Source organism: Amaranthus tricolor, chromosome 6, assembly GCF_026212465.1.
Source record: "Amaranthus tricolor cultivar Red isolate AtriRed21 chromosome 6, ASM2621246v1, whole genome shotgun sequence".
In the NCBI taxonomy this organism is placed as follows: domain Eukaryota; kingdom Viridiplantae; phylum Streptophyta; class Magnoliopsida; order Caryophyllales; family Amaranthaceae; genus Amaranthus; species Amaranthus tricolor.
The window spans coordinates 31,234,863-31,247,869 of NC_080052.1; the positions used below are offsets into that span (position 1 = coordinate 31,234,863).

The 13,007-nt window shown below is 29.9% G+C and overlaps 2 protein-coding genes across 4 annotated transcripts; one reads left to right on the forward strand and one right to left on the reverse strand.

Moving 5' to 3' along the window:
* Positions 1 to 1,626: 1,626 nt before the first annotated feature.
* LOC130815893 (CBS domain-containing protein CBSX5-like) lies at positions 1,627 to 6,331 on the forward strand. Its single transcript, XM_057682409.1, has 2 exons — positions 1,627 to 2,181; positions 5,304 to 6,331. Exons 1-2 carry the CDS (start codon positions 1,853 to 1,855, stop codon positions 6,124 to 6,126), a joined length of 1,152 nt encoding a protein of 383 aa, XP_057538392.1. The 5' UTR covers positions 1,627 to 1,852; the 3' UTR covers positions 6,127 to 6,331.
* Positions 6,332 to 7,072: 741 nt separating this feature from the next.
* Positions 7,073 to 10,280, reverse strand: LOC130815894 (transcription factor FAMA). Of its 3 annotated transcripts, XM_057682412.1 has the most exons (4): positions 10,127 to 10,280; positions 9,341 to 9,395; positions 8,601 to 9,028; positions 7,073 to 7,672 (listed from the first exon to the last, which is right to left on the reverse strand). In XM_057682412.1, exons 1-4 carry the CDS (start codon positions 10,148 to 10,150, stop codon positions 7,079 to 7,081), a joined length of 1,101 nt encoding a protein of 366 aa, XP_057538395.1. In that variant the 5' UTR covers positions 10,151 to 10,280; the 3' UTR covers positions 7,073 to 7,078. The 3 variants fall into 3 exon arrangements, with proteins under 3 accessions (XP_057538395.1, XP_057538393.1, XP_057538394.1); XM_057682410.1 differs by having other exon boundaries at positions 8,601 to 9,395; XM_057682411.1 differs by having other exon boundaries at positions 8,601 to 9,395; positions 10,003 to 10,259.
* Positions 10,281 to 13,007: the final 2,727 nt, after the last annotated feature.

The following is a 13,007-nucleotide window of genomic DNA, read 5'->3' on the forward strand; positions in this document are numbered from 1 at the left end:
AAACAGCAAAAAGATCGACCTATGTAAAATGAATTTATATTTTAATTTTTTGTTATGAGCTATGGCTTCATATATCATGCAATGTTCCACGATCTTTTGACGATGATGTACCATTTTCATCAAATTTTCTAGAAAATAAACAGGAGTTGATGATGTTGTTGATGGTGGTGCAGTTAGATAATATGTTATTGAAAGGTTTTCAAGAATGTTATAAAATACTTATTATGACTCATTAATTCTAAAAAAACCATTTTTACTGATAAATAACATGTTATATACAAGTATACAACTATGGAACCTACTAAAACGTGTAAAATATATGCCTAATTTTATTGATAAAATACCTATTATGACTTATTAAAATACATACTTCTGAAAAAACACCAACTACTTGTTCTTGTAAAATACCTAATGTGAACCATTACAACACATACTTCTACATGCAAAAACACCTACTATTACTTATTAAAATTAAATACCTACTTCCATTTATAGAAATACTTATTATAAACCATTATAACACCTACTTGTACATGTAAAATTATCTACAATGAATCATTATGAAAAGGAAAAATTAACATTAATAATTCAATATTTTGCCCCATCCAATATGAATAATCCACCTTTAGATTAAACATTAATATTCTAATATTTGCTATTTATTTGTCCACAACATAACATACTATTAAAAATAAGTAATGATAGGGTATGCTGCTAGCAAACTAAGACAAAAGTTAGATTATTCACAGTAAATTATAACAAATGTTGGATTATTCACAGTTTCGATGTTTATTTTTTTCGAATTATAGCCATTAAAGTATCAAAGTCTACGTCGTTCAGGCCAAATAAAAGAATTTCAAACCTTAAATTGCGAGCATCAAAACAGTTGAAATTATGTGAATTGACCTGACCGCCATAAACTTTGATTGTTTGATGATTGTAATTTGCGCAAAAAATAAACATTAGAAGCTTTAATCAGCTAAATCTCTAACCTTGCTATAATTCATAACTTAATCTTTTAATATATAACCAGATAGTGTCCTTGCGATACACGATTTTATTAAATTTTTTACTTAAATTAAATTAATTCATATAAAGTATTACAACTATTAATAACACATTTCAAAATCAAATTTAACACAAAAGTATGTAAAGTTATTTTATAAAAGTTTAAACGATAAAAATAATTTTTGTCATGAAAATATAATTTACTTATATAAGAATAGTGACAACCTGAATCATATTAGAATTATACATTGCATTTAAGTAACCAATTGTAAAAAAAACATAATAAAAGTATATTATGTTTTAACCATCTCAAAATATCCAATACACTAAATAATACTCAATGATTTTCTAATATATTAAATGATGCGAGTAATAAAGTCAAAGATAAAAAAAAGTAGTTATAAAAACAATGACATCATCATGAGTGTTGGAGGGAAAATTTTTATTGAGATTGTGACACGTAAGTAAATTTAAATGGTGATGATGTCAACAGTGTTTTATTTTAATATTAGTTTTATATTTTAAAATTTTTAATTTATTTTTTTATTATTATTTTCAATTAATAATTTAATAGGTTAGTTCATTAAAAAGAGATCTTGTCACGACATCAATTGCAATGGAAATAGGAATCACAATCTAATCAAGTCCGTAGTACCACCTTCCTGTCGTCCAACCTGTAAAATAAATTAATCAAACTTATAAAAAGAAAATCCCCAAATATTTCCTATAAATACCCATCACCGGTTCACCTTATAACACCTTATTAAAAATTTCTTGAACCTCAAAAATTTCCGCCATTAACAACCTCTTCAAGCTTTTCTTCACATTTTTCTCTCTCTAGTGCATGGCAGTACAATTATTATTACATGAAATTTCTGATCTCTGTCTCGGGAAGCCCCCGCTAAGGCCTCTCCCTCTAACGGCTACAATCGCCGACGCTATCTCACTTTTCCGACGATCTTCCGGAGACACCTCTCTTACCGTTTGGTCTTCTCCGTCACTTTCTGGAGAACCTTCTATATGTATCGGAAAAATTAGTGTTGCTGATGTTTTGTGCTTTCTTTGCCGAGAAGATAATCGTAACCATCCTTCTCTTGCTTTGAGCTCTCCTGTCTCTGTTCTTGTTCCTCCAAAGGGTGGTTCCATTGTTAAAGTGTTGGATCCGTCTTCTAGGTAATTAATTTTTCTATGTTTGTTTGATTTGGAAATTATTATCGGTTATTAGCATCGAATTTCCTGTTTGAATTTGAATTTTCTTTTTTCTTCTTGTGTAAAGATGAAATTTTGCATTTAATTTGAAGAATTGTGGTTAATGTCTGTTTGTCTTGTTATTTTTATGTTTTAAATTGTTAATTGCCATCGTTATTTTGCAATTAAAATTGATTTGAATGGGGCAAAATCTTTCTCCTCTGTTTGTTTGTTTGCTTTGCAAATTATTATTGATTTTTATCTTTGAATTTTCCTGTGATTATTATGTTTGTTGTGAATAACAATTCGAGCATTTTGGCATGAAGATGAATTTGTGCATTTTTTTCAAGAATTGTGGTTGATGTGTGCTTATTTTGTTATTGTTATTATACTTCATGTTCCAAATTAGTTGCTGGTAATTTGTGATTAGTTTTAAGCTAAGTTAAAATATAAGATGTTCTTTAATTTGTATCATTTCAAAAATTATTAATATTAAATTTTATAATTTAAATATTAAAAATTAAATTAATATATTAAATTGCATTCAAAAGTAAATAAAAGTTAATAATAGGGGAGGAAGTAAATTTGATTCTTAAGTTTTGTCGTTATTCTGCAATTATATGAATTAATTTGTTCTGCTGCCTGCTCAAAAAAAGTTTGATCTCGTGTGTGGGGTGTTGACAATGAAATACAAATAATATTTAGAATTTATAGTCATAAAATATTTATGAGTTATTATTTTGTTTTGCTACATTTTTATGCAATTTAATATGTTATTTTGATTATTTATATATTAAATTTTATAATTTAAAAATTATAAAAACTTAATATATTATGAAAGTATGCTACAAATCAAATAAAATTTCACCTGATTATATTTTTTCTAGACAACTTATACGATAAACAATGTAAAAAATCATTTTTTATGAGAATTTTAGAAAGGAGGAAGTATATCCGATGTAATTCAAAAGGTGAAAGCATCAAATATTACTATATTTACATTATATGCTACAATGCTAACCTCTAAAATGATATTTGACCAAATTAATTTACTTTAAGCCATAATCTAACTTATCTTCACATTCTCGTCCATCTGATTTATCTCGAACCTTGTAGGCTAGCTTCAACAATGTTATTTTCTTCCCATAGAGTTTAAATCATTGGTTATTTTAATCTAATTATTTTGGAAAGTTATGATAAAATTTTTATACTTCTATTAGGTTAAGTTTTGATGTTTTCACGCCTAGTTTCTGTTGTTAGCCCTAAGGTTCCGTAAAGCATTGACATAGGCATTGAATGAACTTTCATTATCCAAGTGCAGGATACGACTGTCTCAACTTCTAAGTTCATTTGTATCTAACTTGACTAATTTGATTCAAATCCTTTGAAGATTCACACTTTTTGCTCGTGAAAAGCGTTCAATTGCATCATCCTCAAGTTTAAATTCCGGGTCAATTTGGGTAGCTTAAATCCTTTTGATTTTTTTAAATGACTTTCCGTGGGTTTTTGGATCAAAATAATACAAAATGGCTTTTTAGAAGATTTTTTAGGGGTACAATAATGATGAAAGTAATTAAATTTGGGATGTGGTTGGTATTGGTAGCATTGGGATAAAGTTGCATACATTCAACGCTTCAAACTTCACCTTAGGTAGGACTTAGGAGTCATTTAATAGTATTGAAGCAATGAAACGTTAAGTTAGTACTCCTCGTGTGGTATCAATAATATTGTGGAAAGTATGGCTATATCTAAATGTTTACCCACAAAAATTATCATTTGTCATGTGCCCTTTCGTTTTCAAGTACAACAATGAGAGCATCATAAAGTACTAGCTGATGACCATTAAAAGAAAAGTACTAGCTGATGAACTAGATATAAATTTTTTAGATTTTAGTGGTTGACATTTATCAACTGTTGTGCTATTTGTAATCTGCTTTCGATATGAAATTTTGAGCCATTTGTTACTTGATCTAACGTCAATTCAATTATTTTTTTTTTTGTAACATGAATTTACTATTTTAGCCGAAAATGTTGGGTCTATAAATTATGATGCAACTAAAAGAATTAGGAGTTCATATTTATCATGAGCTTTAAATTTCATTTCTGAAATTATATATATATATATATATATATATATATATATATATATATATATATATATATATTTTTACACATCAAATGGATTTGTTATAGGGATTAATAGTCATGTGATAAGATCCAACCACCTAAAATTCTTGCAGGGCACTAGAGAAAAGATCTAGTAAAATTTTTGATGGATAATATGGGGTAATTTTACTCAACTGGTTAACAATATCTGTAAAGCAAATCTTGGTTAGATCCTGCTTTGCAAATCCTTTTCCATGGAATTGTTGCTCTTCATTAGAGGCTGGGTGATGTAAATTTCACTTTGTGACATATTGATGCTATTGCTTTAGACAAATTCTTTATTAAGACCGTCTATCGTGAGACGGTTTAATGTGGACTGACCCAAATTTTTAATTTCATTAAAATCTAATGAAAAAACCGTTTTTGTTTAGTTAACTGCTATGTAAGTTTAACTTTGGACTACTTGTATGTACCCGTCTCACGTTGAGACGGTCTCATACAATACTTTCTGCTAGCTTTAATGTTGGTTTTTCATTCTTTATTTCTGTTAAATAGAAACCAAAATGCTAGAAGCCATCAGGCTACTGAAAGTCTGGTAGCGGTTTTTGCAAACTGTATTGGTTCAAGTACGTCTTCTTGTATATTTGAATGTCATTTCCTTCTCTTCATTGGAACCAATAAACCGAATTAAAATATAAATCACACCACCTCTTCCTGCACTGCTTCAAATGTTCAGAAATAATGGTGAAATGTGAAAATGGTATTTTTCATCAGTTTGATTTCACACGATAACCTCACTCGTGGAGGAATAGGATGTGAGGACAGATTGAATCAAAGTCTACTGTCTTCCTCATCATCATGATAGCTTTGAAACAATTGACAATCTTGAATGGAAAGAGCAATAATCGATTTCGAGCATCTTAATTTGAAGTTTAAGTTGTATTCGTACGTGTATGCATAGAACTCATTTACTGATGTTACTGTTTGCCTTGATCTTGCAGCATACTTGATGCAGTAGATAGCATTCTTGAAGGAGCTCAAGGTCTCATAGTGCCTAGGAGGAGCCGTAACAGCAGCAGCCCAAAGCAAAGGTCTTCGCAAAAACCTTCTGTAGGGCGCCAATTCTGCTGGATCACTCAGGAAGATGTAATCCGCTTCTTCTTCAACTCCATCAACCACTTCTCTCCCACCCCATTCAACACGCTCCAATCCCTTAACATCATTGAGGAGAAGACCCTATCTGTTCATTACAACGATCCTGCGCTGTCTGCCCTCAACGCAATCTGCAACTCTCCGTCAGGCCAGACTGCTGTAGCAGTGGTAGATAATGAGGGTAGACTAATAGGCGAGATCTCACTTTACACGCTCGCTTGCTGTGACGAGACTGTTGCTCCTGCCATTGTTACTCTTTCCGCTGGTGATCTTATGGCTTACATCGACTATGGTGGCCCTCCAGAAGATCTTGTTCAGTTGGTTAAAACAAGGTTAGAAGAGAAAAAATTAGACGGAATGTTGGAACTTTTAGAAGACCATCCTTCAACTCTTTCGCTTTCGTCATGCTTAAGTGCATCTACGTCTTCCTCATCCGATGACGAAGTTGTTACTACTGTAAAGCGCACCAGATCTAATTCAGGGCTATTTGCAAGTGGAACAGAGCCCATCATTTGTCACCCAAGGAGCTCCTTGATCGCAGTGATGATACAGTCATTGTCACATCGGTATAATCACGTGTGGGTTGTCGAAGATGATTATAGCTTGGTCGGAATAGTAACTTTTTCTGGTATGTTGAAAGTATTCCGGGATCGTGTTCCTTGTTTTTCCTAATTTTTTCCTGTATCCGATTACTACCTATATTGAGCGCGGCTTATGAATAATGAGGCTTATTCAATCATTTGTCATGGCATGTATAATGAGGTTTATTCAATCATTTATCATGGCTTGTATAATGAGGTTTATTCATTATTGTATTATTTCTGTAACATTTATTTGTACAATATATGATGTCATTTGAAAATAACGTTGATATTTTGCTGTGGTTTTGTTTTGTTTTTATAAGAACTAGTCAAGAATTCCACTATAATTTATTCTGACTTTTTAAAGTTGGGAGTATTTGGCATTTTGAACAGGCAAAATTGGAGTTGTGCTCTACATTTTTTTGTTTGATTTCTATCATGAATTCATGATATACATGTATGAATTTTTCAGAGTCGAATGGTCCAAGAAAGGACAGAAAAGCACATCTTCAGACTTCAACCATGATTTTGATATATTTTTTGTATACCACTCATTTTGCATTTAGTAAATAATAAATGAAATTTAAAGAAATGAAAATTAAGTTGGAGAATGATAAAAAAAAGTGAATAATAGAAATAATTTATTAAGACGGAGACAAATTAAAAAGAGAGTAAGGGTGTAAGATCACTGGAATAGATCAATATATAAAATGGTGCAAAATGAAGAGAGAAAAAGTATTATCCATCTTTGTTCCTTGAAATGAGTTTGCTATAACTTTTTATTGTGATTATAGTCATAGATTCTTTCTCTTAATTATAAACTTAATGACTCTATTTTATCTACAGATTTCTTTCATTTAATTATATTTTCAATTATCATTTACTAACCAATAAATTTTGAGGATATACATAAAAATAAGTAGTAAACCCGTCAAACATGAATTAGTTAGTATGACCCTATTATTAAAGATTGAAGAAGAAATGTCGCATATGACTAGCTAGAATATTCATGAAAAATTAAATAGGATTTAGAAATATTTGACTTAAACAATATTGGAATTGGCATGAATAAAAGTAAATATTTGTTGAACAGAAGTAGCAATATCCTCAGCTGTGAATCGTGCTTCATTACCAACCTTGACATTGAAAGAATATAGAACGGTTTGCTCAATGGTAGTGATGTTTGTATGGAGAATGGACAAGTGTAGATCTTCAAGTGCAGCAATGGCCTTAATGAGTTGGCCTGGTCGCCTCCGAGAAAGGATCTTAATCAAAGCATCGAAACCTAAAACCTTAACCTCAACATCAGCTATACAAGACTTGCTTTCTGCGGTCTCTTCTTGGAGCAATCCTAACCCTCCCGGTCCAGGTGTAGGGTTGGGCTGATGATCCATTAGACGAAGTTGATCATCATCCGGCTGAAGGTGAAGATATTGGTTTCCGGGTGGTGGTGGAAACTGGGGCAGAGTTTGTTGCACTAGTCCTATGACTGTCGAGGAGGAGGGAGAGGAATCTACCATTGGTCGTGCTTGATCTCCATACAATCTCCTTCTTTTTTGAGACTCGAGACATTGTAAAAGTTGTTCTAGTTCTCTCACAAACTCTATAGCCCCTCCTATTATTGATGCTTGATCACCCTACAATACCATGAATTAGTATCATATATTTACTAGCTAGATTAAAGGAGTAGTTAATTTTATAATTGCTCTGATACCAAATCAAAAGGCAATCTCAAATTTAAATTTAAGTAGATTGAGTAGATCTCAAGATATATATATATATATATATATATATATATATATATATATATATATATATATATATATATATATATATATATATATATATATATATATATATATATATATATATATATATATATATATATATATATATATATATATATATATATATATATATATATATATATATATATATATATATATATATATATATATATATATATATATATATATATATATATATATATATATATATATATATATATATATATATATATATATATATATATATATATATATATATGGGATAAATCCATTGAGAAGGGATTGAAAATGAGAAGGGTAAGAAGAACTCTATATCCTTGATTTCACTAAAATAAAAAAAAATCTATGGTCACGACTGAGCCAAAAACTCATAACTGTAAAAGTAATTATGTTACACAGAAAGGTAACTGTGAAATAATTTTTAAAATGTTTTTAATCTATAACATAGTATCCTTTTTTTATATATAGTAACCAAACAAAAATCCTTCTCACCTTTCTGATTTTAAAATCCTTCTTATTTGATCCAACATCTATATATATATATATATATATGGATGATCATTGGAATTGATTTTCATTGTTGTTGATTATTATAAGATTCAATCAAATAAAGTAAACTTATAATTTTTGTTACGAAAACCTTTCACGTTTATTTGTTTTGATCTATGTAATTGACCTCATATCACCGTCAGACTTCTTCATGTACTACCCTATTCTTAGCCTCATCAATGAGACCTTAAAACACAAAGAGAAGCAACTATATATGTTATATATGTACCCTTTGCACATAGGAGCTCGGCATGAGAGACCTCAAAACTCGAAGATGCTCGTTCATTTGCTTCCTTCGGTTCCTTTCAACCGCAATATGAGTCATCCTTTGGCTTTCCACTTCTTCATTGGTCTTGATAGTTCGCGGCCTTTTCCTCTTAGTAGTGTTACCGCTACTTTTATTAATCCCCTCCGCGACTCCTCCTCCTCCATTACCATCTCCGCCTCCACCTGTACTAATAGGCTCTAATTTCTCTTCCAAACTTAATCCCATAAGATTATCATCATGAGAATTACTCAAAAACTCAAGCTGCACTGGATTAGTGTAACTATTACTCATGTTATTAGACACACCAGCCACACAACCAGCATTTTCTTGTTGATGATTATAACCACTATGATTATAAGGAGCTGTATTATGTGATGAACTACCAAGAACTGGAAATTTAAGAAAATAAACAGGATCAATCCCATTAATACTATGTTCATCATGATCATTATTATTAGTTTGTGGGTGATTAAGGGCCAATTTAGGCCCAAAATCTGCAAACTGCATAACATCAGCAAAACTTAGTGTTCTATCAACACAATTCATAGTGCTGTTAGGCTGTTCCTGATAACCTGTTCTTGATAGAATTAGATTGTTAATAGGTTCATTATTAGAAGGGTTGTTTAGTATATTGTAATCTAATGATCCAGTGATGGATGTATTAGTATGTTGATAATTATATGTGGGGTCAGGAGGAGTACTAGACTGTTCTTCATTGCAGTCTGCTACTGATTTTCCTCCTGCTTGAGTAGCCACCTGCACAAATAGAGTACTTTATGAACAAATTGTAAGGTGAAATCGAAAAGATTTATAAGCAAAAACATAAGAGTACAAATTAAGCCGATGTTTAAAATATTTACTCTTAAGACATGTATGCCAATCTGATTTATTATTTTTTAGTGATGATTGACGAAATTAATTCTAATTTTGTTTTTAAGAAGATATATTTGTGTACTCAATAAACCTAAATATACAACAAATTAATTAACAATACTTAATATTAAGATAAATATATAAATATATAATTATCAAACAATAATAAAGATCAACCAATTGAAGAAAACAAAATTGTCATGTATTATTGACATTCACTGCATGATAAAAAATATTTTTCCAAAATATATAAATAAAAATAAAATTGTAGAATTTGCAGAAATTGAGGCTCTTAACAATGCTTATAAACTGTGGTCGTGCACATATTGACTCTAAGTAAATAAAAAAGAAGGTAAAAGGGTTTTATTTTCTTTCAATAATACTTCGATTATGTAAGAATGTAAGTTCATTATCCTAATATTATCAAGAGACTTCTATTTTGATGTCAGTCTAGACGAATTATAAAATGATTAAATATATAAATTCTTACCTCGATGAATTATGATAATAAAAAAGTTAATTCCAATTGACTCGATAGCAATTAGCAAATATAACATGTAGCTCCATGTATATATAAAAACTGTACATATGTATGAGTATATCAATAATCATACCGTATAACTCTCTTCTTTCTGCATTATCCTTCTTTACACAAAATAATATAAAACAAATATAAGCATGAGAAATTTGCGAAAGTGATAAGAAATAAGAAAAGAAAGATCTGATTATATATATATATATATATATATATGGTTATATTCCTGTTACATAGGAGCCTTTGTAGAGTAAATGAAGCACCGGCAGCAGAGCAATGCACAAAAATAATAGTATATTCTAACAAATTATCACACTTTTCATTTTAATTTTTTTTTTTTTTAATTTTACGACATTTTTATTTTAGGTAGTATTTTAAATATTTTTTTTAATTCTTATCCATAATATTCTCTTTTTTTTCTCACTTTTAATTTTGTCTTACAAAATTTAGTGGTCTCTACTAATTTTGTAATATTTATGTCAATTATTAGTGTTGCAATCTCTTCAAAACGAGAGTGGTAGAAACAGACGGGGAAGCTCTTGCTAGATAACTTTTACATGATTCTAATTAATGTAAATGATAGGAGTAGTTCACAAGCCTAACAACGCTCTTCTTAGCTTTTCCATGCTTACTTTTACATGATTCTAATTAAAGATGCTAACTTGTTCTTCTTCTACCTCTTATAATTTTCAACAACAAAATCTTGTTATTTCTATACATCAACAACTTCAAATTTCAAACTCTATCAAAGATATTAGCTTCACCCTTGTTTTTGAGATTTTGATGGGGAAAAATGAATATACTTATTTAATACTTATAAAATAAAATTAAAATGAAATATTAGGTTGTTATATATATACAAATATGAATCTGGTTAGAAGATAGACGATTCGTATTCATTCCCCCTTAAAAAGAAGGTAGGAAGAATATGGTTTAAGATACTGAAAAGGCAAAAATAGAGGGTCTTGCTATGTAAGCGGTGAATTGTATGTATAGAAAACTATCTGCAAATCCTTACACAAGTTAAGTTAGGACAAAGACGCTAAGAATACTAAAAGGCTCTAATATTCACCAAAAAATATTTTTGTGAGCTTTCTATATGTAAAATTATTTTAATAAAGTATATATTAATGTATTTTATAATAAAAGCTTTATAATTATTGTGTAGTAGTCAGGAACTCAGGATGACTTCTCTTCTCGCACTGTTTTAATAAAATATTTACAAAAAGTTTATGTATTTAAAAATTTTGAAATAATTCTATCTATTTAATTCATTTTTTTGAATATGGTTCTATTTATTATTGATGTATAGGAGAAATGGCCTTAATTCAAAGCTAAATGAATCATGATATCCGTGACATCCACTATTCTCATACCGCCAATATAATGGGCCAAATCCGAACTTTGTTGGGCTATGGGCCGCTAATTACGTACCACCTTGTCCTTTTGACTAACTTTTGACTAGGGTGATAAGTGATCACGGGAGAAGGAATAAGGTTGCATCGGAGTATCTACTCTAACGACCCGTTTAGTAGGTGGTAATGAGAATGAAATTTAGTATAATTTTGGTTAAAAAATTTCTTGCTATCTTGATGGTCATGCTTGTCCAACTTCAATCATCTCATTTTTCTTCATAAAATTCATTCAAATGCATTACTATTGGGAGAGGTGATATTAGATGGTAATGAAAATTTGTGAACAAAAATATTTTTTATGATCAAAGTTTCATTACCATGGGAATGACGTGGAACTTTTGATGAAATTTTACATTATAAATCATTTCCATTACCACTATTTAGTACCACTAAACCAACGGGCCGTAAGTGTTTTATAGTTTTAGGATCGATTATTCAGAGTAATGTGAAGATTAATGAAGATGTTACTCATCATATACAAACGGGATGAGTTAAGTGGCGTGTGGCCATTGGGGTCTTAGTGCAAATAGTTTCCGCTCAAATTAAAAGTTAAATTTCACCAAGTTGTAATCAAACTAGCATTGTTATATATGTTGGCCCGTAAAAAAGATTTTTGAACAAAAAATAGAAGTTGCGAAGATGAAAATTCTGAGATGAATGTACGGTTGCACAAGGATGGATATAATAAGCAACGAATTATTTAGAGGCAGGCTAGGAGTAGCCTCATTATCGGCAAAGATGCGTGAAAAAAAATTGAGATGACTTGGACTTGTGAAATGGAAAAATGTTGACGCTTCCGTGAGAAGGATAGATTGCAGCATAGTAGAAGGTAAAAAAAGTAAAGGTAAACCTAAGAGAATGTGAAAGGAATAAATTAAAAATCAACTTGAATGAGTTGCACCTCTTTAAAGATCTGACTAAAAATATAAATAGTTAGAAATGGGGTATTTACGTCTTAAAATGTGCCTTTTAACCTGCTTCTTTTTGTCCTAACTCCTAAATACTAATCTTGTTGATTTAAATTTTTTGTTATTCCATTTATTTGTTTTTATTATTTTTAATGGCTCAACATTAGTTTAACTTGTATTGTAATTTGTCGTAACCTTTCCTATACTCATTCTGAGTCATTCTTTGCTTACTTTACATGACTCTCCTTTTGGGAGCTTGGTATTTGAAGGTTTATTTGCCTATGCGTATTCATCTTTGCCACTTCTTTAAAGGGATTAACGGATATAATATTTTTATTATTTGTTTTGAGACCCTGATTTTGTGCGGGTAACTAAGTTGATGACTATAATTAACTACTCATAATGCTAGAAGTACTTAAGTAGAATAGGTTTTTTTTCCATAGACCTTCAAACTAATTTTCTTACTAATATTATCACATGCCTTTTTAAAAAATAAAATAAAATTCTTGTATAAATACATTTCCTTCTAGCATTTCGCATAAGTATATATTTTCTCCGTTTTAAAATACTTGCAATGTTTGACTTTTTACGTAGTTCATTAATTCAATTCTTAATATCTTAATTAAATATTATAAAT